Source organism: Halichoerus grypus, chromosome 5, assembly GCF_964656455.1.
Source record: "Halichoerus grypus chromosome 5, mHalGry1.hap1.1, whole genome shotgun sequence".
NCBI lineage: Eukaryota > Metazoa > Chordata > Mammalia > Carnivora > Phocidae > Halichoerus > Halichoerus grypus.
In genome coordinates, this window is record NC_135716.1 from 163,446,202 (window position 1) to 163,472,078 (window position 25,877).

At 54.8% G+C, this 25,877-nt stretch overlaps 3 protein-coding genes across 8 annotated transcripts; all 3 read right to left on the bottom strand.

The window, feature by feature from the left end:
* Positions 1-312: 312 nt before the first annotated feature.
* Positions 313-3,074, bottom strand: IQCC (IQ motif containing C). 2 transcript variants are annotated; one of them, XM_036081800.2, is made up of 5 exons: positions 2,976-3,074; positions 2,413-2,556; positions 1,949-2,189; positions 1,574-1,692; positions 313-1,449 (listed from the first exon to the last, which is right to left on the bottom strand). In XM_036081800.2, the coding sequence occupies exons 1-5, from the start codon at positions 3,015-3,017 to the stop codon at positions 613-615; spliced, it is 1,383 nt and encodes a 460-aa protein (XP_035937693.1). In that variant the 5' UTR covers positions 3,018-3,074; the 3' UTR covers positions 313-612. The 2 variants fall into 2 exon arrangements, with proteins under 2 accessions (XP_035937693.1, XP_035937692.1); XM_036081799.2 differs by having other exon boundaries at positions 1,925-2,189.
* A 243-nt stretch (positions 3,075-3,317) lies between these two features.
* CCDC28B (coiled-coil domain containing 28B) lies at positions 3,318-8,132 on the bottom strand. Of its 5 annotated transcripts, XM_036081816.2 has the most exons (7): positions 7,867-8,132; positions 6,939-7,008; positions 6,507-6,697; positions 5,163-5,329; positions 4,850-5,040; positions 4,598-4,648; positions 3,318-3,593 (listed from the first exon to the last, which is right to left on the bottom strand). In XM_036081816.2, the coding sequence occupies exons 3-7, from the start codon at positions 6,668-6,670 to the stop codon at positions 3,408-3,410; spliced, it is 759 nt and encodes a 252-aa protein (XP_035937709.1). In that variant the 5' UTR covers positions 6,671-6,697; positions 6,939-7,008; positions 7,867-8,132; the 3' UTR covers positions 3,318-3,407. The 5 variants fall into 5 exon arrangements, with proteins under 5 accessions (XP_035937709.1, XP_035937707.1, XP_077929605.1 ...); XM_036081814.2 differs by lacking the exon at positions 6,939-7,008 and having other exon boundaries at positions 7,867-8,129; XM_078073479.1 differs by lacking the exon at positions 6,939-7,008 and having other exon boundaries at positions 3,318-3,511; positions 4,626-4,648; positions 7,867-8,115.
* A 2,901-nt stretch (positions 8,133-11,033) lies between these two features.
* Positions 11,034-25,877, bottom strand: TXLNA (taxilin alpha). Its single transcript, XM_036081829.2, has 11 exons — positions 25,741-25,877; positions 24,969-25,178; positions 23,772-24,110; positions 22,216-22,307; positions 19,436-19,606; positions 17,921-18,115; positions 17,173-17,292; positions 16,869-16,943; positions 16,060-16,152; positions 15,566-15,661; positions 11,034-14,398 (listed from the first exon to the last, which is right to left on the bottom strand). Exons 2-11 carry the CDS (start codon positions 25,144-25,146, stop codon positions 14,072-14,074), a joined length of 1,686 nt encoding a protein of 561 aa, XP_035937722.1. The 5' UTR covers positions 25,147-25,178; positions 25,741-25,877; the 3' UTR covers positions 11,034-14,071.

The window sequence follows — 25,877 nt, forward strand, 5'->3', positions numbered from 1 at the left end:
GCGGGTCTGATCACTATACTGGAAGGAAGACCCTGGGCCTCAGTGAGAGAGGCAGTGGTGGGGAACACACCGAAGCACAGATGTTCTAATACTGGATAGAGGGAAGAATCTGCAGAGGCTCCCTGCCACTCTGCAGCCCAAGGGCTGAGCTCAAAAGACGATCAGCTTTGGGGACTGCTCCCAAGGATGGCCCATCTGCTCCTGGACTGTGGCTCCCAGCCAGCCCTGGGGAAGGTGCCCCATGCCAGCAGGAAAGCAACAGGAGGGCCCAGTGTCTATCCTGGACAGAGGCAGAAGATGAATGCAACCAGGTGCAGAATCCATGAAAAATTTTTATTCTCCATTAGGCTCCCCACTATACTTATCCCAGGAAACGCCCTATCCCAAAATTTGGATTAAACCACAGGCAGAGGATGAAAGTATGTCCTTCTCCCTCCCCTCCCCATACTGGTGCCAGCTCTTTGCTTCAGCTTCTCTTGGCCCCATTAGCCACCAACAGCCAAGGGCAGAAGGAAGAGCTGGTACCAGGGAGCAAGGATGAGGCCTGCCTCCCTCATCACCCTTTCATAGCACCCCGCTTTGGAGCCTGGTCTTCCCCTGGCTCCCCAGGGCCTAGCCTGGTGGTCCTGTTTTCCATGGCCTGTCCCTCCAGTGGTCCTCCCCCATGTGGGCTGACCCTGTCAAAGACAGTTTCTCAGGCGGCCTTGATCGCCATGGTACGGTCCTCTGGTTTTTCCCTTCCTCATGGCTAGGTTCATTGGAGGTTCTATCCCTGGAGCTTTTCTCACTAGGGAGCTGGCCCTTAGGTGGTTTAGTCTTCCAGAGACCCTGGCCACCATGCTCTGCCGAGGTCTCATCCCAGAGGCCACAGTCCTCTGAGAGGTCTAACTTCCGTGGACTAGCTCTTTGGCAATCAGGGTCTCTGTGTTCTGGCCTCCTGGGAGACTTGTCCTCAATATCTGGGTCTTCACAGAGTGTGGGCACCCGGGTCCTGGCCTTTTCAGAACGGTAGCCCCTAGGTTTGAGGCCTTTGGGGGTGTGGTCGTGCAGGACAGTCATTAGCTGCGGGCAGGTCTGTCCAAATGTCTGTTCCCCATGGTCTGGCTCTTCGGTGAGCCTGTTCTCTAAGGCCTGGTCATCTGATGGTGTGGGCAGCTGTGGCCTAGCCGTCCTGTAGCGTTGGTCCCTGTACTTGACCCCAGCCGTGGTTTGGTCTGTAGTGGCCAGTCTTTCTGGGGACTTGCGGGGTGGTGATTTGAGCCTCCAGCAGTCATCCACATGGTCTGGCTCCCTAGCAGTCCTGTCTTGGTAGGACTGGTTTTTCAGTGGTGGGCTTGTTTGTGACCCAGCCCTCTCATAGGTCTGTGCCCTGCGGTCTGGGCACACGCTGGGCTTGTCTCTAGGCTGGTTGGCCTCTGGGGATGTCAGTGTTTGTTTGAGAATTAGGTACTGTTGGGAAAGAGAACAGACACTGTACCAGGCAGGACTGCTTGAGCACAGAGCAGGAGGCTTTTCCCTAACCCCCGCCCTTGGCCCTAAATGTGCAGGCAGGGCTCCAAGGGAGTGCGCCTACCTCCTTACGGCTATTGATGGCCTGTTGTAGCCACAGCAGTTCCATGGCCAAGTGGTTGTGGTGGTACTGGAGCTCCTGGAGCTCAGTCTGGCTGCGGGGCAGTCCCAGACTCGCAGCTTCTGCGAAGGAGGGAAGAAAAAAGGGAGAAGGCTTTAGGGGTACACACTGGCTGCTGGCTACCCTTAAGCCCTGGCACCCTCCCCCTGCCCACCCCCGAGTTGCCCTTAACGAGGCACTGGGAAAAAAGAGAGGGATGCAGCTTATGGAGCACAAGCCTTTCTACTTTTCAGATGGGAAAGCTGAGGCCCAGAGCGCGTCAGGGGCTTGCCCTGAATTGAGGCACAGAGGTACCTGGGTTTTCCATCCTTGACGTACCTCTGGTCTCCCCTTGGCTGGGATTCCTGGCTTTCCTGCTGTGTTCATCCTGAAGCCAGGGGCTGTCACCTCTGCAGAGAAGACTTCCTGAGTTTGCGGAGCTCTCTCCTGACTTCTTCAGCATCACCTCCCCCAAGACAGCTTCCCTCTCAGGTTCTTTACATGAGAAGCTGCTCCGCAGTTCCTGCTCTGGATTTGGTGCCCTCCCTTGGGGTTTCCGGGTCCGATGGGATTTTGCCTTCTGAGAAATCAGAAGTATGAGAACCTCACAGCTAAACTCTCCAAATATCTGGGTGCCAAGATTTAGCATACAAGGTGGTAAGGATTAAGGATTGGCATGTGAGGAGTGCAGTCTCTTCCACTGAGAAAAGCCTGTCAACGGGAAGGGTGGATTCTACCATTTCCTTGAATCCCCTCTCCAGGTCCCTCCTAACCCTCCCTCCTTCCCCTGGGGTGTATACTACCGCCGGGAGAAACCGGGGCCTGGGAATCCAGCCCTCTGTCCACTGAAGCGTGCCCAGGTCACCCTCGAGTTCTCGTACAATAGCTTCATACTCATCTCGCAGACTCTGGAAGTGGCGTCGGACCAAGAAGCCCCGGACGCAGGCCTGGCGTGGAGAATAAGGGGGAAAGAAAATGCTTATCACTGCACAAGTGGGGGCATTTGGGGGGTTTTCCTGGAGAGGTCGTCCCAGGGACTAAGAGGGGCTCTGGCCGCGGGAAAGGACAGGTGACGCTGTACGTCAGGACGGTCTCCGGGGGTTCAAGGGAGGATGCCGGACTGGATCCCTCTCTTGAATTCAAGGCCCTTCCCACCACTTCCCGGATCCCGCGGGAGCGTACGGTGGGAGTGGAAGGCCGGTGAGGGTCCGCGGGTCCCCAGCATTCTTCAGGGCGGTGGGGGTGGGACGGTAATTCCAGAGGCGGGCACGAGGGTAGGTGACTGAACGTGGTAGCCTCATCTCGTTCGAAGGTCCCAACCCGAGATGCCGTGGTGGGAATCGTGCGCCCCCGGCCCGCTCCGCACCTGCAGCACCGACACCGTCCGACCCAACCGCTCCCGCTCCATCCGGGCGCCAACAGACCCGCGGCTGGCCGGGCGCCTGCCAGTTGCGTCACTAGTCTGCGCCGCGCGCAAGGCCCCGCCCTGCCGTCTCCAAGGCAACCCCACTCCTCCCGCGGCCGCGGCCAGCCTCGGGCGGCCGGTTCCCAATACCCGCTTCCAGACCCGCCCCCCCGCCTCCGCCCCACCGAGCGGGACCGCCCAAAGCACAGTGTGTCGCGGAGGGGTGTCTCTGCGGAGGCCGGGTGCTGGGGGCCTTCCCGAGTGAAGGCGCAAGGAGGGAAGGAAGCAGGCGGAGCCGGTGTCTTTCTTTTTTTCTGGTTTAATTCCATCCAGTGCCCCCCTCCCCCATAGCACCTGGGGAGCCGCGGAATACCCGATCGAGTCCATAAAAGGTCACAGTTTGAAGGGCATGAGAGGGGCAGTCTGGGCCCGAGTCCGACATCTACACGGCTGACTGCTCCTCAGGCTCGGCGTTCTCGGCCAGGTGCAACTTCTGTCTGTGCCAGTCAAGGATTGCGATGCTTTGGACCCGTCTTTCCAGCCCTGTCTGTCCATCCTGCACAGGCTTAGTTTCCCCAACTGCACAAAGAGGCGGGGTCGGAGGACTCGGGTGATCCGTGGTCCGAGTTGCAGTCCACACCCGCCCTTCTTGCTAGGTAGCTTACTCCTTTCTCTTTTGGTCTAGATCTTGCAGGTACGCGCACCCGCACTATTTCTGGCTGAGACTAGATGGGGAGATAATCTAAATCAGTGAAAATAATTATTCAATGTTGAAAGAGTAGGAAGACATCAGACAAGCTTTGCCATGGATTGGTGTCAGCTAAAGTACTTGCAAAGATTTTCTTTCTTTTAAAGATTTTATTTGGGGGTCGCCTGGGTGGCTCAGTCGGTGAAGTGTGCGACTCTTGATTTTGGCTCAGGTCATGATCTCGGCGTTGTGAGATCGAGCCCTGCAGGGGGATTCTCTCCCTCTCCCTCTGCCCACCCCCTCTCGCTCTCTTAAAAGAAAAAAAAAAAGGATTTTATTTTTTTCATTAGTGTAACTTAAGAGGTTTTATTTTATTTTTATTTTCTTAAAGATTTTATTTATTTATTTGACAGACAGAGTCACAGTGAGAGAGGGAACACAAGCAGGGGGAGTGGGAGAAGGAGAAGCAGGCTTCCCGCAGAGCAGGGAGCCCGATGCGGGGCTCGATCCCAGGACCCTGGGACCATGGCCTGAGCGGAAGGCAGATGCTTAATGACTGAGCCACCCAGGCACCCAAAAAGGTTTTATTTTTAATTAATCTCTATACCCAACATGGGAATCGAATTCACAACCCTAGAGATCAAGAGTCCCAAGCTCTACCAACTGAGCCAGCCAGGGGCCTCACTTGCAAGGATCTTCATTAAGTAGATAAATCACATTCCCTGTAACTATCTTTCTCCTGATATTTGGGACAATTCTGCCTGGGGGGCAGTTTGTGACTAATTCTGCTTCAGTAGGACAGAAAGGGGAGACGTTGGTTATAGTGTAAATACTCCTAGAGGGTGGTGGGGAGAAGGAAACTGATTTTGTCTGTGGGAGGTGTGGACATACATACACACAGCAGGGTCCCCTGGAAAGGATACATAGAATTACTAAGATCTTCCAGCTGTCAACAGAGAGAAAAGGAGGTTTCTGTCAGGAGAGGCACCAGGCCAAACCCCAGATGCCCTGCAAGCGATCTTCTGGTAGGGGTTGGGTCTCCATGCACCCCCAGCTTTTCACCCAGGGGCCAGGAATAGTTTTAGGATCATGTACCTCCCCCACCCCCCAGTGTCCCCAGGAACAGAAGCACCCAGCCCTGACCCACATTGCTAAGCAGCTGGTCCAGGTTTCGGTCAGCCATCGTCTTCTTCTGCTCCTCAGGCAGCCCCTCAGTGACCCCGTCCTCTTCCTCCTCGTCCTCCTCCTCCCCACACACGTCCAGGCTGAAGTGCAGCCGGGCCAGCTTCTCCTGCATCTCCCGCACGTGCTCCAACTGCTCAAAGGAGCATTCCTTCCCTGGACAGGACCTGTCTGAGCCCTGGGAGCACCGTGGGACCCTGGCCCCAGCCACGGCCCAGAGACCAGGCCCTCCAGCCCCACCCACATACCCCCTCAGGCAGCCCCTGGTGGGAACTCACCAAAGGCCTGCAGCCGGCCCGAGTGAAAATCATTGAGCAGGTTCAGCAGTCCCCCCTCCATCTCATAGACGTCTGTCACCTCGGTCAGAAAGGAGTGCTGCAGGGGAGTGCCTGCCGAGCCGCCCCCGCTTCCGGCCAGCACCGGACGGCATTTCTCCTTGCCTACCCTGGGTGGGGTGGGCATGGCCATGGTCACAGGGTGGGGGCGGCCAGGTACCCGAAGGTTTTTTCTGCCCTCTGCCTATGCACTAATTCATCTTCCTCTCTACTCCTGAACAGAAACGGATGTTTGCTCTTGCAGCCCTGCCCGGGGCACCGGGACTGGGAAGGGAAGGGAGTGGGTGAGGAGGGGTAGGGAGAAGAGGTCAAAGGAAGGCTTTTTCTTCAGATGACACTCCCAGCCAGAACCGGGCCTGGAGGGGGGGGCTTTTGGGTTCCTGTCTGGGCCCTGCACTCATTCCTCCCATGGCCCTGGGGGAATCGCTTGTCCTCACTGGGGACAGTTACTCCTTATTGTCACGACAGCCATCTTACCTCTCCCAAAAATGTCTTTCTGCTCCTCTTCTATTTCAAAACTGTTTTGAATTTTCCATTGTCCCCAGGATAACACTGAAGGACCCTTCTCAGCCTGCCCCCCCTTCTTTCCTGTTGCATTTCCTACTGTTCTGTCTCCAGCCCTGAGCTTCAGCGACACCCCACTGTGGCGGTCCCCAGACAGATCTCTCAGGCAGGTAGTGTGCAAAGCCACAGGGGACACAGTCACGGGAGAAAGCACACCTTGTGTTTCGTGGGAAACAAACATGGAGACATTGTATGGTAGGATACAAATCCCCACTTATTAAGAAAAAGTAAGCAAAAATTCATATTGTACATCTGAGTCTCCCCGTACCATCTCCTGCTCCATGACACTTGAGGGCCACCAACCACCTGTGGTTGCTGTGGAACCACCCAGGTTCCGGGAACCTCCTAGGCAATATTTTTCTTCCATACTTATGTCAGGCAAGTCCCTCAGCTTAGACATTCTCTCTCTCTCTCTCTCTCTCTCTCTCTCTCTCTCTCCAGTGTGCCCTACAGCCTCTCCTTCTGGCAGCATCGCTCACTCCCTGCTCTGAGGTGCATCAGCACGGTGTGAGATCCCAGTCACCCCTCTAGCCTTTCCCCTACACCTGAGGGCACAGACTGGGGCTGAGGCATCTCTGAGCTCTCTCAGCCCCAGGGAAGGCATCAACAGTTGCTAAGGCTAAGGCTTAGGCTAAGGCTGTCTTTACCTTCCTTCCCACAGGGCTCAGCCCAGAGTGGGGGTGGGGTCCCTCCCTCCTTGCCCTGCTTTCCTTCTGTACCCACCTCTTGAACTTGGCCCGCTGCTTGGGGGATGGCAGATGAGGGAGTCCCAGGGCCAAGGAGCCGCTGTGGCTGGTGGGCACAGGGACCCTTCGTAGTGTTCCCGGGGCCTGGGCTGGCTGGGTCAGGCAGGGCTTGGGACTCCTTTTCTTCTTCTTGTCCTCCATTGGATGCCGGCTGGGCCTCAGGTCCCACTGAGATAGTGAGAGGCAAAGGCATCACTTCACCCAGCCACCCCTGAGAGCTGCACAGGAAGGGCCCCGGGACCTTCCCACTGCCCCCTCATGACTGCCAGGGCCTCGGTCCCCTCCTCTGTCCAGGACGGGCAGGCCCAGATGCCGGCGCCCTCCCGCTGGGGTCTTGGATGTGTGTTTGAAGGACCTTCCAGGGCCTACCCCAGGCCCCCCCCTGCCCTCCAGCCCCTGGCCTGAAAACCTGGCCGCTGCCTGGAAGGGCTGGACCAGACACTGTTGTCCCGCTGCTGCTGGGCTTTCCCGTCAGGAAGCTGGCAGAGGAAAAGGAGGGGGAGGCAGCGAGGCTGTGAGCCGGCAGGAGGCCCGCGGAGGGTTAGGGCTGTCTTAACCAGGTCCTCTTGTATTTATTTAATCAGCTGTCCGGGCAGATGCTGACAAACTTTGTCGGCAAGGGAGGTGACCAAGGTGTGGGTGGGGGCGCCTGGGAAGACCTCAGTGTCAGGCAGTCACCCCCAGAAGACGGGTGACGGCGCTCACTGTGGGATCCCCCACCCACTCGGACACTGGCATCCCTCCTCTTCCGCCCACCCCCAACCCGAAACATCAGGCAACTCCCAGATGTTCTCTGGGACGGGCTCCCTGCCGCTGCGGCCAGAGTGGGGTGGGTGGTCGGGCAGCTGGCCGTCTCGGCCTCCAACAATGGCTGGCCTATGGCTGGCACTGCTCAGCCTCCGGTCCAGCTCCACCCCCTAAGCCTCGGGTCAGCTGAGGTCCTCCCGGAGGAGGTCCCGGGGGCTCTTTCCAGGGGCTCTCCCAAGCTGCTCGCTCCAGGCTGCCGATTCTGGGATGGTGGCGCCACTGGGGGCATCAGCATTGAAATTGGCACCTGGCTGGCCGGCACCAGGGGGTGTGGTGGAGGGGAGACCGGAGCACGTCCTCCGTCTGGCGTTGCAGCAGCTTGGCCCAATTAAGGACTTGATAGAAGAATTGGAGCAGGAGCCCCTGCTCCCCGGGAATGGCTGGGGGCCACCTGGGATCTATTTCCCATGCTCAGTCTTTAAAGCCATGTGCCAAAAGGATCGCTCGGCTGGGGAGCCAGGATCCAAAATGGAGCGTCAGACCCGAGACGTTCCGCACGCCCCCCCACACCCTGGAAGGGGGCAACTGACCTGGAGGTGTGGCGTCGGGAGTGAGGCTTCGGGGCCGTTCCCTCCGCGATCGGCGCTCTCCTCCTAGGGAGCCGAGCGGGTGGAAGTAGAGCTGGCAGGAGGTAATTTGCATTTAAAGAGAAAGTGACCTTCTTTAGCGGTTGGGATGCCTAAGATGGGAGGAGACTACAACAGTTACTAGGCTGTCGCTCTCACTTGACTTTACCTCCCCAGCTGAGCTAAGGTGACTAACGTTGGTTGTGTGCTGGCCATCTAAAAAACTCACTTTCCCATCAGTTCGGGGAGAAGCTATAGTCCCTTACAAAATGGTGGGGGCTTTGTCAGAAGGGGGTGGGGCGATAGGGATGGGGGGGCAGAAAATGTACATAAGCATGTAATATATAAGCATACAAGATACATATACATAAGCCTGTAAGAAGCAACAGCAGGAAGAAACTGCAAGAGAAGACAACCACCTATTGAGTCTGGGTCCCCTGTTAAGTACTTTATGTACATTTAATCCTCATAACAATCCCGCAGGAGGATACTGTCATCATCCCATTTGCCGAAAGTAAACTATAGTCTTTTGAGGGTAATACCACTCACCCCACGATACCCAGACACTTCTCGCTGGTAAGCAGTGGGGGCTATATTCAGCGCCTGATGAAGTGATGGGACCAAGCCTCCTCCCTCCCCACCCCCAGGTCTAAGAGACACGTGTGGGGAGCATCAGGTCAGAGGGAAATCGGTGCGATTACCTGGCACTTGACCCCAACCCCCAGGAGGCTGACCCAGCGCTGCCCATGCTGCCTGGGAGGCCAGATCAATGGGGCAGCTATTTAAAGACCTGGCAGAGGCTCCCAGCTCAGGTCCCCAGAGAACCATCTGATGCAACAGGAGACAGGCTTATCCTTGGCCCGGTTGCCCTGCGGTCCCAAATTAACTGCCCCAGGGCAACGTGAACAGCACCCCGGTCCCCCTTCCCCTCCCATGGGCAGGAGCAGCTTCCTGGCCCCTGGGCCTCCGGGTAAGTAAGGGAGGGATGGGTTCTGTTTCCACAGGCACCCATGCAGGGACCTTTCCCAGGTGCTTCCAACATCTAGACTGTTTCAGAAGGGGAGACATTAATTCAGGACTTTTTCAATAACCAGAGGCTGGAGGGAGGGTTCTGCAAAGGTGGAGAGGACAACGGGTAAGCTGCTCTCCTCCAGCTGCTAGAGGGGCACCAGGGCTCCTCCAGGAAAGTGGGGGCAGGTGCAGGAGCACCGCCTAGGGTGAAGCTATCCTCAGAGATGCATGGCTTGGGAGCTTCAAGAGTTGGGGCGGCCTCCCTGGACTCCTTCTAAAGATCTTTGGCTGTGGCCAGCCCAGAAAAGTATCAACCTGTTTGGACTCTGATCAGAAGGGGCAGAGGCTCCGAGGGGACAGTCACAGCCAGCGTGAACACATCTGCTTGTGGAGGCCTGGAGGGAAGGGCCCTTTGCTTGTCTCTGCCGTTTGTTGGGCATTCACATACCATCCTTTGTGCCAGGCCAAGCCAGGCTCCAGAGAGAATAGGGTGCTGGTACAGGAGCCCCAGCTTTTGCACCCAGGCTTGGCAGGGTGAGCAGGAATGTGTAAAAAACCAGCCCATTCTTCAGAACTGCAGGCAGAATGTGGTCTTCTCAAGGAAGGTTCAAAATCAAAGGAATTCACAGGTAGGCCAATGCCAAAGGATGCTGCCCGTGGCAGACAGCCCTGAACAGCAGTGCTCATAGTGACCAGCCATCTGATTTTGGGCCTGTGCCTACGTCTCTGGTCTCCTTACCTTATGCCTTCCTCATGGATCTTCCCAATGTCCTATTTAAACACCTTCAGTGGTTCCTGTCCTCTGGATCTAGCCGATTCCTTAACCTGTCACACAGACTCCTGGTGACCTCCTCCCATGACCCTCCTGTGCACCTGCATTTCTAGGTGAACTACTTCACTACTAAATCAAGTTGTCAAACTTCTACCTGTCCTTTGGGTCATAAGGCCCTTCCAGGTGTCCACCCCTAGCTCTTTGCTGAAGCGGACAGGGGCTTCCTTTATGGTTCCACAGCACCACCATCGTTTCTTCATCTAAAAGTATCTTTCGGGGGGCGCCTGAGGGGGCTCAGATGGTTAAGCGTCTGCCTATGTATGGCTCAGGTCGTGATCTCCCAGTCCTGGGATCGAGTCCCATGTTGGCCTCCCAGCTCAGCGGGGAGTCTGCTTCTCCCTCTCCCCCCCTGCTCGTGGTCTCTCAAATAAATAAATAAAATCTTAAAAAAAAAATAAAAGTATCTTTCGGGACGCCTGGGTGGCTCATTCGGTTAAGCATCTGCCTTTGGCTCAGGTCATGGTCCCAGGGTCCTGGGATCGAGTCCTGCATTGGGCTCCCTGCTCAGGAGAGAGTCTGCTTCTCCCTCTGCCTGCCGCTCCCCCTGCTTGTGCGCACTCTCTGACAAATAAATAAAATCTTAGAAAAATAAAATAAAAAATAAAAGTACCTTTCTCCAGGGCGCCTGCTGACTCAATCAGTAGAGCATGTGAGTGCATGATCTAGGTGTGAGTTCCAGCCCCACACTGGGTGTAGAGATTATTTTATTTTTTTAAGATTTTTGAAAGGGGCACCTGGGTGGCTTAGTCGTTAAGCGTCTGCCTTCGGCTCAGGTCATGATCCCAGGGTCCTGGGATCGAGCCCCGCATCAGGCTCCCTGCTCCGCGGGAAGCCTGCTTCTCCCTCCCACTCCCCCTGCTTGTGTTCCCTCTCTCGCTGTCTCTCTCTGTCAAATAAATAAATAAAATCTTTAAAAAAAAATATTTCTGAGAGAAAGAGACAAAGCGTAACCGACTGAGCCACCCAGGCGCCCCATAGAGAGTACTTAAAAAAAAAAAAAAGTATCTTTTCTTCATCACTAGCCTGACCCTTCATGGGGCAGGGGCAACTTGTCATTGAATGAAAGAAAGCTGATGCTTCTATGTATCTGAGCATCATGCCAACTTTGCCACGGGCTCTGCTCAGGCAGCTCAAATGAATTTGCCTGTGGTGACTTGGCAGGCAGGGCGCACTCCGGAAGATGCACGATATGGCCCAGCCAAGGGCTCTGCAGCAGATCCAGACAAGTCAGTGACGGCCAGGTGGATCCAGAAGCACCAACTGACCACAAAGTCAGGAGAGAAACAAGTAAGGCAACAGACTCTTTATTTAACGTGGTTTAAAATACATCAAAATCAAGTCCCTGGCTGTTGTGAATACCAAAAGGAGACAAAAAAAAAAAAAGGCTGTCAGCACAGCTTTAAAACAAATCTGGGTGGCCAGGTCGGGCCATATGGGAAGCAGTTACAGGGACAGAAGGCAGCACCCCTCCCCCAGGCAGGTGCCTGGCTGTCCCTGGGGCGGCCACCTCTGTGCTGTTCAGGTGGGAGGCCCGGGCATCAGCTGGAGAATCAGCTCAGTAGGCTTGGCCCCCCCCCCCCCCCCCGCCACCAGGGCAGTTCCACTGGCCTCTCGGTCGGCCCTCAGCAGGGCCACTGTGATGGGAGCGGAGATAACCATCTTTACAGACAGAACATCCTCTCACAGAAAGTGCCTGAGCTCAGCCCATGGTCCAAAAACCTCATGGAAAACAAAAGAAAACGAGTGCTGCCGATACGTCCCGGGAACCTGGCGCACGCGAGGCTCTCAGGCCGGCAAGGTCTGGAGCACACGTTACGTCAGCAAGGCCAAGGGCTCGGGGCGGAGAGCCTCACCGGCAGTGGTCCCCTGAAACGCTAGCAACCTAAGAATCCAACACAGCTCTTGGTCCTAAAACTGAGGTCATGTGCTCGGGCCCTGCCCTGGGGAGGACGGCACCGGCCTTCATCCGGACAGGCCACCTTCCCCGCATCCGGCCCGGGCTCGGGGCCGGAAAGCAGAACAAGCAGAGCCGCTGTAGTGCTCAGCGTGGTCTGGCCGACGGGGAGGAGAGGGAGAGGGACAGCGGGGGCCTCATCTGCAGCCTGGCCTGGACACCTAGGCACAGCTGGGGCCGCCCTGCTCGCCGCAGCCCCACAGCAGCTAGACTGGCTCTCTGGGGGCGGCTGTGCCGCACAGCCGTGGTCCCCCACAGCCGTCCCCCTCCACCCCGTGGGCTCCACGAGGTGGCCGAAGCAAGCAAGGCGATCGTGTGGGCTACCGCACGCCTCCTGCTCTTGAAACCGGCCAGGCAGCAGCCTGCCTCCTCCCTGTGCTTCCAGAGCCCAGCACACCCTGTACGCGGTTGGCAGTTTGTGTGTCCCAGCCTGACACAGGGCCGGGGGGGGAGGAGAGGGGGAAAGAAGGCCTTACTGGGGAAGGACACGGCAGATCCAGGGACCACTCCAGATATAGCCATTTCAGAGGGCAAGATCTTAGGAAACACTTGTCCACAGGAGAGGAGCTCAGCCAGGGAGGGCAAGTAGGTGTCCACACTTGTCCCGGCCGCCAGGGGGTCCCGAGAGCTGGCTGCAGCAGGGGTCAGCGGGAAACACTCCGCCACCCAGCAGGGGCTCCTGCCGCGGGGGCAGAGGAAAAACGGTGTGCCAGTCCCGTGCCATCTCTGGTCTACGTCGTTAACGTGTTTCACGTGCACTCAGCACTCTTCATGAACCTGTTTATGTGAGGGACTGAAGTAAAAGGCATGGAGAGCGGGCTGGCTGTTGAAGATGAAGGGACCTGCAGGATAATGAACTAGCTTCAAGGAAATCCAGCAAGAAACAAAAGCTCCACCATCCTGTGCCTCTTGGTCCACGGCTCCCTCAGCTACACTGAAGCCGAGGCCCGGCTAGAGGCGGGGTGTAGGACCTCCCGCCCACCAGAGCCCAGCTCCCCACCCGTGCCTCATCCTGTTGTTCCAGGAAATTGCTCTGTACAGACTGACGAATATGCAACCGGCAAAATTTTCAGTCCAGAGCAGCAAGTACTGGGGGGTGTGGGGGCACCAGACCCGAGGATCTGCAGCCGTCCTGCGGGTTTCTGAGGCTCATCAACTGTCAAGTCTCATTCTGTCCCTCAGCTGCCAGATAAGAGCTGGGGGCTTCCACACAGGAACTGAGACATCAAGGACATACTTCAGCTTATTCTTTAGGCAATGGGACCAGGGCAAATCTCAAGGATTGCACATTAACGGTGGGGTTAGAAGCAGAAACAGACTCCTAAAAGCCAAGGGGACAGCTGGGCACGGGGCCCAGCAACTGCCACATGGAGACAGTGGTGATGGGCATCAGCAGTGGCCTCCCAGGACCGAAACACATAGGCAAGCTTGTGGCAAAACCATCAGATGCCCTTCTCTTCCTCCTAACCGCAATCTGATTTCACCGAACAGGAAAGCTCAGCACCAACGTGGCAAAGATACCAGGTGGGGTGTTGAGGGTTGGGGGGCACTGGAGGCCAGCTGCGCCAGTGCCCCTCCTCCTTCCTCAGATCAATACACACACTGTCATATGCAAAACAAAAACAAAAAACAGAAACCTTCAGAAAGCATCCTTTGGGTGATCTCTTGTCAATCATTTGTGCAGGCTAGAGAGGCACCTGTGAATGATAAGGCTACTGAGAAGCATCGCTGGCCTGGTCCTGGCACCACCTGAGGGCTCCCTAACCGTGTACCAGCCCACAGCAACTTTCTCCAGGTCCCCTGTCCAAAGCAGGACAGCAGTTGGATCCCCAGCTCTGCGGGCCCTGCCCGGGGACCCCTTTCTCCAGGTTAAGAGAAGCAAAGGAGCTTCCAGGGGAGCTAGGTGAGCCAGAGCTGCCCAAGCCCTGTTAACGAGGGAAACGCAGTCAAGGCCTGAGTGTATCACTTGTCACAAGCCCTGAAGGGCAGAAAAGGGGGGATCTGAGCCTCAAGTCAGGCAGGGGAATGCGCAAGTCACTTGTCCTGCCAGCTCACTGTGACAGCAGCTACAGATGGCAGCTCCTTTCAGACTCTTCAGCTCCCAGAAGAGCCAGTGACTTCACCCGTACACACGCCCACCTCCAGTGCAAGCCCATGTTCCACTTAGAGACAGAAAGGTAGGAGGCCTTGCACATATGCCGTATGTATGTAAAACTGACCCACAAAATCCAAAACTGCCAAGTGTCAGATGCCAGCCAGGTCGGAGCACCCTGGGCCTCAGCACTGGACTGCTTAGCGGTGGGAGCCTTGCCTGGGCCAGGCCTGGCTGGGCTGCTTGCTCCCTTCCCAGCACGCCCCCCATGCCAGGTTCCCTAGGCGGTGGTGGAGGTGGACTCCTGGGGCCCCGCTTGGCCAGGCGTTTCTGTGCTCGCTGCTCCAGGGCAGCAAGGAGCTTCTGTGACCCTCGGGGAGCTCGGTGATTGGGCTCCAGGACCCTCACAACCCTGATCCCTGGAGGCGGTTGCAGCCTCCGGTCTTCGCTCAGGGCCGCCGTCAGGGAGGGAGCCCTGGCCACCAGCACTCAGGTCCTGTACCCTTTTGTTCAGGTCATTGCGCTCTGTCTGCAGCGCCCGGCACAGCTTCTCCAGCCGCTGGATTTTCACCTGTAGGCCCTCCAGCTCTTTGTCCCGGAGTGTTTTCTAGGGAGGGAAATGGGGCCTCAGTGCCACACCATCAACCCCCCACGCCACAGAGTCACGTGGTAGAAAACATTCACACTTGAATGATACTCGGAGCAGACCAGAGCCAAAAGCTGGTCCCTTCCTAGTGAAACAGCCCTGGTGTGTGCCAAGACGTGGCTGCTGGTAGGGGGCAGTGTGGCGCCGAGAAGGAGCATGGCTTGAAGACAACTTATTTCTCCATTTATCCGCCAGATGACACAAAGTTAAGACCTGGCTTTTAAAGCCTATTTCCTTATCTGTTAAAATGGCCTACTGGGGTGCCTGGATGGCTCCAACGGTTCAGCATCCGACTCTTGATTTCGGCTCAGGTCATGATCTCAGAGTCACAAGATAGAGTCCCACGTCAGGTTCTGTGCTCAGCAAGGAGCCTGCCTGAGATCCTCTCCTCTCCCCAACCCTGTACCCCTCCCCTCTGCTCACACATGCACCTGCACACATGCTTTCTCTCAAATAAATACATCTTTTTTTTTAAGGTTTTATTTATTTGAGAGTGCATGCACATGTGCACAAGGGCGGGGAGGGGCTGAGGGGCAGACAGACAAGCCGACTCCCCAATGAATGGGGAGCTCAACTTGGGGCGATCCCAGGACCCTGAGATCACGACTTAAGCCGAAGTCAGATGTCAGATGCTTTACCAACTGAGCCACCCAGGTGCCCCTAGATAAATAAATCTTAAAAAAAAAAAAAGGCTAACATCAACCTCACAGATCTTGAGAAGATTCAATGAACTGCCATTACCTAAAACATTCAGGAGGATCTAGTATATAGTAGCTACTCTAGCAATTAGTTCCTTTCTTCTGCATCTCAAACCATGAAATCAAATTAGCTGAGCTACTCTGCATATAAACCGTGTGCACCATTGGTACTCCCTGGTTTTTCGGTTCCTGTATTTCTTTCATCTGTTCTCTTTGCTTCTACTGCAGACCTACCACTGGGCTCACCATCTCCCATGGGGCAACAGTGGGCAGTGCCTTTGGACAGATGGACACGTAAGTCCCAGCGCCATCTCACGCCAGCTGCATGACTTACTGGTAGGATGCAGAGGAAAGGGCCCAACACTCAAAAACTGCCTCCCCGCTGCCCCCCGCCCCCCCCCGCCCCAGCTGCAGAGCACACGCAACCCACCTCCTCAGCCATCTCCAGCAGGGCCTTGTTGCTGCTTTCCCACCGGGACCGGTACATGGTGGTTTCTTTCTCCAGCTTCTTGATCTTCTTAGTCATCTGGATTATGGGATAGAAAGAAGGAAATGGTCAGGGGGCCAGACCATCTGTGCATCTGTGTCTCCAGGGAGGGGGGGGGGAACAGTCCCAACAGGGCAAGGTATTACGGGCGCAGTCAGTGCCTTTGGTGCCACCTTGGGACATCTCAAGGTCAATGCCACCACCACCACCAAGGACTGACAAGGCTGCCCCTTGTCCAGGACAACCTGGAGGACGCACTTATCAGTGATGCTTCCTTGAGAGGTGGGGAAAGGCTCGGATCCCTCCTTACAGCCCACCCTTGGTATCAATCACACTGTTACTGTAAACAGCTCCCCAGGAGGCACCCCAGGGGCTGGGGCTTCTGGAAGACAGGCCCAGTGTGCCGCTGCAGCCACACCCAGCCTGGACACTGTTACCTTCTCCATCTCCTGTTTGAATGTGGTGAACACCTCACTGCTTTTGGAAAGAGTGTTCTGGAATTCCTCAAACTTCTCTGTGTATAGGGCCAGCTGGGTGAGAAAGAAGCCGAGATAAGATCAGGCTTCTCTGGAGGACACTTCTGGTTAACACAGTCAGACCCAACCTTGGACCTCGGACCCAACAATTCTATTGAGATACCATTTTTCTTTTCTTTTTTTAAACGATTTTATTTATTTGACGGAGCAAGAGAGCATAGGCAGGGGGAGCGGTAGAGGGAGAGGGAGAAGCACGCTCCCCACTGAGCAGGGAGTCAGACTTGGGCTCGATTCCAGCACCCTGGGATCACAACCTGAGCTGAAGGCAGATGCTTAACCGACTGAGCCACTCAGGCACTTGAGATACCATTTTTCTTTAAAACAAAACAAAAACTATGTATTTGGAAGGACGGAATCCAAAATGTTAAGCCTAGAAAGCAGGATTTGGGGTGACTTATATTTTGCTTCTATGTATGTTTTCAAACTTTTCTTCTAAAATTAAGTACAATTAATGTAATTAAAAACAACCGTTCCATCCCTGCCTCCTCAAAAGCAGCACAACACTTCCAACTAGGAACGAAGTCCTTCAAGCTCACCTAGCCACCTGGTCACCACCATAGGTGCTGGGCGGGTCCAGAGAGAACAAAGGCTCAGCAAGGTCACACAGCAGTCAAGGTGGTCCTAGAACGAGGGTCTCATTTCCCTCCCCCAGGATGGGGCCCAGTGAGGGGACCTCAAGAGGCACAGGATCAGGACCCACTCTGTCTCACCTGCTGCTTCAGGTGGGTCTCCTGCTGCTTCATCAGCTCGCACATCCTCTGGGACTCCACTGCCTCTTTGAGGAGCTATTTCCAAGACAGGACCCCAGATCCTATCAGAAGCCCCTAGGGGCTGTTTGGTCTTTTTTAGCCATATGCCCCAGGACCCACTGAAGCTTCCTGCTCTCTGCTATCTGAGGAAGCAACGTCCTGGTCTGGCCAGGCGGCAACCTCTCCCTGACACCTGACTTATGAGCTGAGCCAGAACCCAACCTGCCTCCTCCCAGACTCCCCACCCTCAGGGCCCGAGCCTCACAAAATCCTTCTCCCGCTGGTGCCTCTCCTCTGCCTCCTTCAGCATCTCTTGGGCCTGCTGGAGCTTGGCATCCACCAGCTGCTGCTGCAGGTCCTTGTGTTTGAAGACTTTGTCGATATGCTGCAGGAAAGCATGGTGGGAGGGCTACCTGTCAGCAGCTCCCTTTCTCAGGGAGGCCTGGTGGCTACAGAGACGTCCCATCTGCAGAGACCAGGGTCCCCTGCCCAGCCTCCCATCTCACTCTGACATGCTGGACTCATGTTCCACAGCACTTGGGCCCCTTGTCCCTGGAAGGTCTACTTCCGAATCTCACCTTGTTTCTCTCCAGTCAGTCCTGGGTGGGCACAGGGATGAAACTCGCTCCCAAGAAGCCAAGTAATAAATACACTCAAACCTCCGGCCCCAGATCACTCGGCTGGGCTAACAACCCTCACTTTTGTAGTCCGACTCCCTTGTAAATGGGAAGAAAGGACAAAAACGACACCTCCACCAACACAACAGCTTAGCTCCCTTGGCAAAGATCTGCCCCATCTATAGACCAAGACTAGATGTGCAAATTTCAAGGCAGTCCTAACTGCCGGAGGGGCCCTGGGGGCCAGGAGTGGGTGAGACAGCAAGAGGCGGTGGACTCAGTGTGGCTTCAAAGATCAAAGCAGCTGAGAAAAGGCACGTGGGGACGTCACCTACATTCCTAATAGGAAAGGAAAGATGGCCTGGAGGTGGGTGTTGGCTGCGCAGGATTCCTTACCTCCTCCCGGAGCTCGTACTGCTCGATCAGCTTCTTGAGCCTCTCTGCCAGCTCCATGTTCTCCTGGCGCAGCTTGGAGTTACGCTCATTGTGCTGTTCCATCTGCAGCTGAATGTCGTTCAGCGTCACCTGGAAGTGTGAGGTCACCTCCTTGCGCTTCTCCTCTTCCTCCCGGGCCCGCTGCACGCCTTCTTCCTGGGCAGAGAAGTCAGCCCCAGCTCCATCAGCCGCAGCTCCCCAGCCAGCCATGGTCTGTACTGACAACCCTCTCTGCTCTCAGAGTAAGGAGCGGCCAGGTTGCAAGATGTCCTGCGATGGGGCTCCCAATGGACCCCTCTATCAGGTGACAGCAAGGGAGAGATTCTTGCCCTAGAACGATGCAGGCATTCTAGAGGAACCTGGATCTCCCGAAGCCCATTCTTCCAGACCTCAGGTTAAGTGGTCTTGTTTCTGCACTTTCATTTCTCACCTCTCACCCCCACTGCCCACCCCTGACCCCTAGTTCGGTAGTACCCAGGGTTGGCAAGATTGTGCAGAATTAGGCATGCAGACACTGTTGGTGGGAAGGCAATCTGGCAAAAGCTATTAAAATTTACAATGTGCACATTCTTTGACCCAGACGTTGCACTTCTGAGGTTTATCCTATGGATAAATTGTATACAACGAGCCGGGGGGATATATATAACTAGAACTTCCACTGTAGCTCTATGTATATAGTAGTGTAAACTTAGAAACAACGCAGCAATTCCTTACCTGGGGCACTGATAGAATACCGTATATGCACACAATAATGCTGTCAAACAGAATGAGACAGCCCTCAATAAACTGAGAGGGAAAGGCAGCTACGCATTCTGGGAACGGGATGTGAAACGATACCCGGTGACGGCTCGGTCTATACAGAACCCTATGTGGGAGCGCGTACAGATGCAGCTAGTCTGCGGGCTGTACTTAAACGTGGCGTAAGTACGTGTACTTCCCAGTGGTTTCTGATGGACACTGGGGTTGAGGAGGGTGGGCAACTGTCACTTTTAAGCTGCTATACTTTTGTCACCTTTGAATCTCTCATACCAAGTTTATATTAAAGTTGAAATGCTGTCAAACTAAAAATGAGCAAAACACATTGCAAAATACCATATATTTGCTGATCCAAATTTGTAAGAAATAGATAAAAGATCCAGAGGTCACAGAAGTGACTGGGCTTTAACCAGACTGACCCCGCCCCCGGAGAAGCAGAACGAAGAGAAAAGCCCCAGCATTCCAGACCGACCAAGGCTGGGAGAGGAGCTGCCTGCCAGCAAACTGAACAATACGGAAGCCCTGCCTCCCGGGCTCCCTCAGCACCTCAGCCCTCACGTTACCGGACACGAGTATGGGTCAAGGGGTTCTAAGAAGCTGCCGCTAAGGTAGGGGCGTTACCGGGGACACTGATGTCTCTGCTGAAAGCCCGTGCTACTTTTTAAGGGCAAAGCCCACCGAAGAGTGGAAGGCAAGGGAAGCAGTCGCGGGCCGGCCCACCTTGAGCGAGCGGTTGTGGCGCTGGAGCTCACGGCACAGGCTCTCCAGCTTGCTGCGGGCCAGCACGGCCTTGCTGTGCTCCCCGCGCAGGTGGTCCTTCTCCTGCACCAGCTGGCTCTGCTTCTTCTGCAGCAGCTTCATCTGCTTCTGGGAGTTCCGGTGCTCCTCCAGCTGAGGACAGGCAAGGCAAGGAAGTGCCGTGTGGGGCCCTTCCCCAGGGACCCCGGCCCTCTCCCGACGCCGGTTGTTAAGGGCTCCAGCTGGACACCGTGCGGGTGACTCATACCTCTCTGAAAACCCCGAGGGCCCCGTGGCAGGGATACAGAAACGGGCCCTCGGGACAAGCAGGGCTGCAGACCCCAGCTTCTCCCTGCTCTGACCAGAGACAAAGTTCTCAAGACTCTCACCTCTTGGGACACTCATGCCCTCAGATGAGACCCCCACCACACCTTCTTGTACTCAACAGAACCCCGTCACTCCCTCTCGCGGCTCCGAGACTCTGCACCATTTCTCTCCTCAGTGTGATTGCTGTTACCATTTTGGCCTTTTCATTATGGACAGATCTTAACCTCCTCCTCAGACCCCGTCCTCCCCCCCCAGATCAGCTACCCTCCTGTGAGCCCATTCAACGCGGATACAGTGTGACTCAATTATGTAATGACAACTCTTCCAGTGGCCATGTTAAAAAGGTAAGTAGATGAAATTAACACTAGTAAAATATTTACTTAATCTAATATCTATTATTATAATACTCAACCTGAAACCAATGTAAAAAATTTGCGTATTTTATTCTTCCCCTTTCCTTAGGTGTTTGAAATCCAATGTGTATCTTACGCTCAGAGCACATCCAAATCCAGACTAGCCACATTTCAATTGGCTAATGGTTACTGTCCTGGACAGTGAGATCCAGGTTTTGTCATTACCCAGAAGCACACACATCTCCATTATCTCATCCCAGGGCAGGACCACTATCACCTATCATTCTAGTTCCTTCCCTCCAATATATGTGGTCCCAGAAAGTCTACCACAGTGGACCTCCAACCTAATGACCTAATCATCCTTCCACTTTCCTTGAACTCTCCTTTAAATAATCATTGACCGGGTGCCTGGGTGGCTCAGTTGGTTAAGCGACTGCCTTCGGCTCAGGTCATGATCCTGGAGTTCCGGGATCGAGTCCCGCGTCGGGCTCCCTGCTCAGCGGGGAGTCTGCTTCTCCCTCTCCCACTCCCCCCTCTTGTGCTCTCTCTCTCTCATTCTCTCAAATAAATAAATAAAATCTTTAAAATAAATAAATAAATAAATAAATAATCATTGACCTTCTTACCTGTCTTAGATTTCTTATACCCTCAACTCTCTTGCCCCTTTTTCCTAGCAAAACTCCAACCCTGATATACCAGCCTTCTGATTCCTCTATACCACACTGAGGCAGCCTTGCCTGAAGAATCTCACTTTAAGTTCGTGGCCACCCCTTTGGGGCAGACCCTTGTCTGCCACGCAGCCCAACTATATTCCTTATGTTATTCACACTCCTCTTCCACAGAAGTATTTCATCGTCCTCCTTTTCAATTCTCCTCCGCCCCAGCAACAACTATCTTTCTCATTTTGCTGAGAATGGAAGCAACCAAAGGCACAGGGGCAGAAGCTCCACCTCTGCCCACCCACCTCCAGCTGCCTTCTCCTTTAGTCACCAGGACCCAGCCATGCTTCCTACCACAGCCTGCCCTCCCGCTCTGGCCCTTACCTCCTCGTCTACTTGAGAACATCACTCTAGCGACTCAGCTACTCCTCTCTTCATCAATCTTTCCCCGGCTGGCTCATTCTAAAGGGGTGGTATCTTTTTCATATCCTGTCCTTTATTTAATCATTATAATAACCCCACCAGGCAGGTGTGATTTTCACAATTTTACAAATGAGAAAAATTCCCTATAGGAGAATTCCAGCTAATAAATGTGAATGGAGTGAAAGAAGTTAAAAATAAGTAGTCAGGAAATGACCCTGGATGAACCCATTCATTCAAATTCTGATGGCAACCTGACAAGGGAGAAACCTGGGTGGCCCCACCTGAACCCAGTGGACAATCTTCCATCACTAAAAGCGGGAGGAGCACACTGTTTCTCTACAGAGTACCACTTATGAAGAGCTCTTATCAAAAGTGTTGAACTTGGATTGGATCAAGCTTCTAGAGCTAATTTCCACTTTATCTACAGGAACTAAGGAACAAATTAATTGCCACCACAAAGCGAGAAAGTGAGGCACCCTACAGGACAACTGATCTGTAATATGTCAATGTCATGAGAAAAAGGTCGGCAGTAAGATGAAGACTGTTTTGGAGTAAAAGGAAAAACAGTTGTAAGGACCCAATGCATTAAATGGACCTCCCTAGACCCTGATTTGATCAAACAGACATTTTAAACAACCGGGGAAAGATTCGGATTAGAGAATATCACGTGACCAGCGCTAATTGTGTGAGGATGGCGCTGTGCATTTCCACATTTTGGGGAGATGCACACTGAAGCACACAGGTGTGAGATGACGTGGTATCTGGGACTGGGGCCAGAAGCCAGGGTTCTACCACTGGAATGTGAAGGGTCTCCTCTTACAGTCGGCCTGGAAGAGGCCAGCTGGGACTTGACTCCCCACATAACAGATGCGGAAAAGGCTGAGAGAGAGGCTGAACAGGAATTAAGCCATCCACCTGCCACTGCACCCTCAACCCCATGCCAGGTGGCCTGCTGACTTTCCGAGGCAGGGCGGGTGCAAGGAGAAGGGGGAGAACTGACCAGTTCGGCATACTTCTTGCACAGAGCTGCAAGCTTCTCCTCCGGGGTGCTCAGCGTGTTCAGTGTCTGCATCAGCAACGTGATCTCCTTCCCTACAAAGCACAGGGAGCGAAAGCATGGACCCCTTTCTCTGGGGCTCTCCCCAGGCCCCCGCTTACACTCTTAGGCCTCGAGGCAGCCCTCCACCATTATACTTTATATTGTTTGTTGAACAGGCTGCTGTCCTGTCAGACCGTGTGCTTCATGAGGGTGGCCGCCAAGTCACTTCTGCCTATTCCTGTGACCCCAGTGCTGCCCGGTACTGTCCCTAGTGCCCATCTCAGAGGACGTGCTCAACAACTGCTTGACAAATGACTGAGGCTATGTGGAGACTCCGTGGTGAACACTGCGAGTGGGAGAAAAAAACTTGCCTGCTCTACCAGCAGGAGAAAAAAAGACATCCCACTGGCCAAGTGCTACTTGTTGACGCAAGGAAGGCCCTTCTGAAAGAGGATGGATGCAAAAAAGGAATAGGTCTCCTTGGGAACGACTAAACTCTTGTCAACAAAGGCAGCCACACAGTGAACTTTATTTGTTCCCTCCCAAACACTGAACTTTAAATCAAATACATCTTCCAATATTTGATCCCAAGATTAAGAAACAACAAAAACAAACAAAAAACCCTCTTTCAATTAGGATGACAGGCAGAGATGCGGAAGTAAGGACTAAGACACGGATATATCACTTAACTTTGATTCTTTAACACTCACACTACCTCCCCCCCCATAACTTCCTCTCACTGTCTGTGCCTGAGTCAAGGGCTCTTCCTTCTGTCTCCCGGGAGGGCTGCTGTACAGAGCACAGCACCCAGCTCCTTAAGTGTCAACCCCAAGAGGCCCAAAAGATCAGTGTGGAGGCTGCAAGCATTGGCACACAGGCCACATCCAACCCACACGTGGGTTTTGTTTGGCTCCTAGCATATTAGTTGCCAATTGTTAAAAATCCAGAGAGATTTCATGTAACTCTGCATAAAAGGGGCAAAAAAAAAAAAAAAAAGGCTGGCCACACTTAGCCTGTAGTGTTACATGCTATCAGCATGCTGGGACCAGAGGGCAATCACCCCTTTGGATGAAGTAGGCAACATCTTGTCCTCATAGGATCCCCTGTCTAACTTGGCTTATTTGAGTTTTCAACCCTGGTCTAGTCCAAATCTTACTGCAGACAGGCGAAAACTAAGGACCAGAAAGGAAAAGGTCTTGCCCAAGTTCACAGAGCAGGTTAGAAACAGTGCTGGCTGACACAAGAGCCCGCCCAGGCCTCCTGCTCTCCATTTTCTCAAAGATGGAGCAGGGTAGATTTTGGTTCCTATCTACTCCCAAGGCCAGAAGCCCCTGTGCAGTGAACAACCTACATGCCTCTGTTCTACGGCCCACAACCCTGGCTTGGATCAAACTAATGTGACTTGCTGCTCTGGAAAGTAGTTTCCTCTGAATCCTGGCAGAGCAGGTTAGCCCAAGGAATGTCAGGTCCAAACTCCCCCGCCTCACCAGCCTCGCCAGCAGCTGCCCTCTGCTCACCCAGACCCTTGGCTTTCTTCTTCTCCTGCGGCCTTCGGTGATCTCGGTCTCCGACCTCGTCACTTGCCCGGATCTCATCTGTGCCCGGCTCCCCCTTGGAGGTCTCCTTCTCACCATTGACTACCGGGGTCTCTGGCTCAGGCTCCCCATTCCGCGAAGCATAGGTCCGGGACTTGTCTGCATCTTCGGGTTCAGCAGGCTCACCCTGTGCCCCATCCTCACCTGGGCCCCCCTGATTGTTGTCCACACAGTATGTACTCAGGATGTCTTCCAACTGGCGGCTCAGCTCCTCAGAGACATCACGGAGGGCCCCAGACTGAGCAGTTTTGGCTTGTGCTCCTACAGCAGGGCAGGATGAGGGACAGAATGAGAAACAAGATGGTTATTCCACTGGCTGGGATTTTTCAGGCCCAAACTTACTGGTTTGGGTTAAACGTTGCCTACCTTCTTTAAGCCTCAGTTTATTCACCTATAAAATGATATAATTATTTCCCACTACTGCCCACCATGTCTGTTTTGAGTGTGAAAGAAATCAAGGAAATAAAGCATCCAGCACATAGGGATGGCATGTACCTGGAGCTCAACATCTGGTCCATCCCCCTTCTCCTCCCTGCAAAAATCATTTCTGGCTATTAAAGTTCCAGGGGCACCTGGGTGGCTCAGTTGGTTAAGCGGCTGCCTTTGGCTCAGGTCATGATCCCAGGGTCCTGGGATCGAGTCCTGCTCAGCGGGGAGCCTGCTTCTCCCTCTCCCTCTGCCTGCCTCTCTGCCAACTTGTGCTATCTCTCTGTCAAACAAATAAAATCTTAATAAAAAAAAAAGTTCCAGAAAGGCCTCCAATGAGAAGAGCAGTTACCCACTGGTGAATATATATATATATATATATATTTATAGTATTTATAACCTGGGCTGGCTGAGTGTCTCATTTGATTGCCACCTGATTTAACCCTGTCAAAGCCTTCTCTCAAGACTTCTGTTCCCGTGCTTAGAGTGGGAGGCTCTATCAACGTCCCCCCCCCCCCCCCCCCCCCCGGGAAACGGGGATCTGGGGGTGGCACAGACTCAGCGCGGTCGCCCTCTCATTCTACATTTCCTCCTTCCTGGGTACCCAGCGGCACAGGCCTCCAACTCCAGAAGCTACCCTGGCGCACCACAAACTCCTCCCCCTGCCCGCTGGAAAGCAGAGCTGGCACACACCCTCAGTCTTCCCCGGAGCCTGGCTGGAGGAACCTTCGGCTTCTGTCGCAGGCGCCGGCTGGCTGGGCCGCCCCTGGGTTCCCTCTGGTCCTGCTTCCGCTTGCCCCGGGTTGGTTTTTGGGTTGGAAGTGTTGCCCGACTGCTTAGCAGCCCCATTCTTTTTGTCTTGGTTCTTCATTGTGGTTTGCAATGCTAGGCTGGGAACAGATCCTATAGAAACAAGCACACTCGCTATTTTCCGGACTTCAAAATTCTTCACAGCTCGGAGGCGAAATCCCAATACCGGGTGCACAAAGCTTCTTAGAACACACTGGCCGGCTTTCACCGGAGGGAGCCAACGGTTCCGTCTCAGGCCGGTCAGGGAAGCACGGCGCGCCCAGGCAGGTTTTCGGGGCGCCGCTCCAGAAGTAGGGCAGGCGAGGCCTCCTTTTTCTCGAAGCCGCTTCCCGGCACTACACGGCCCCCTCACCACAGGCGGAGCGCGGGATAGGCTCAGGGCCGGAGACTGACGTGGCGGGACGCTCGATTCCCATCCCTCCCCCGGCGCCCAGGACCCACGTGGGCCCCCCCCCCGCCGCGCGCGCAGCCACCCACGCCCCGCGCGCCCTCCAGCCGCGCGCCCCGCCCGCCCGCGCATGCGCACAGGCCCCAGCCCGGTCCCCCCCGGCCCGCGCCCTTGCGCGGAATCTGCATGATTCCCCCCACTGGCCGAGAGCGTTCAGGCCCACAGACCTTCTGGTCGCCTAGCCCGCCCAGCCTCCGCGACACGCACCTCACTGCCGACCTCCCGACAGCTTCGCCCGCTCTGGCCTCGCACCGGAAACCCTGGGTAACCGCTGCCGGCCGAGCCGCCTGCTCCTGCCGCAGCCAATCAATAGCCGGAGCTCTCGCGGGGCTTGCTGGGAAAGA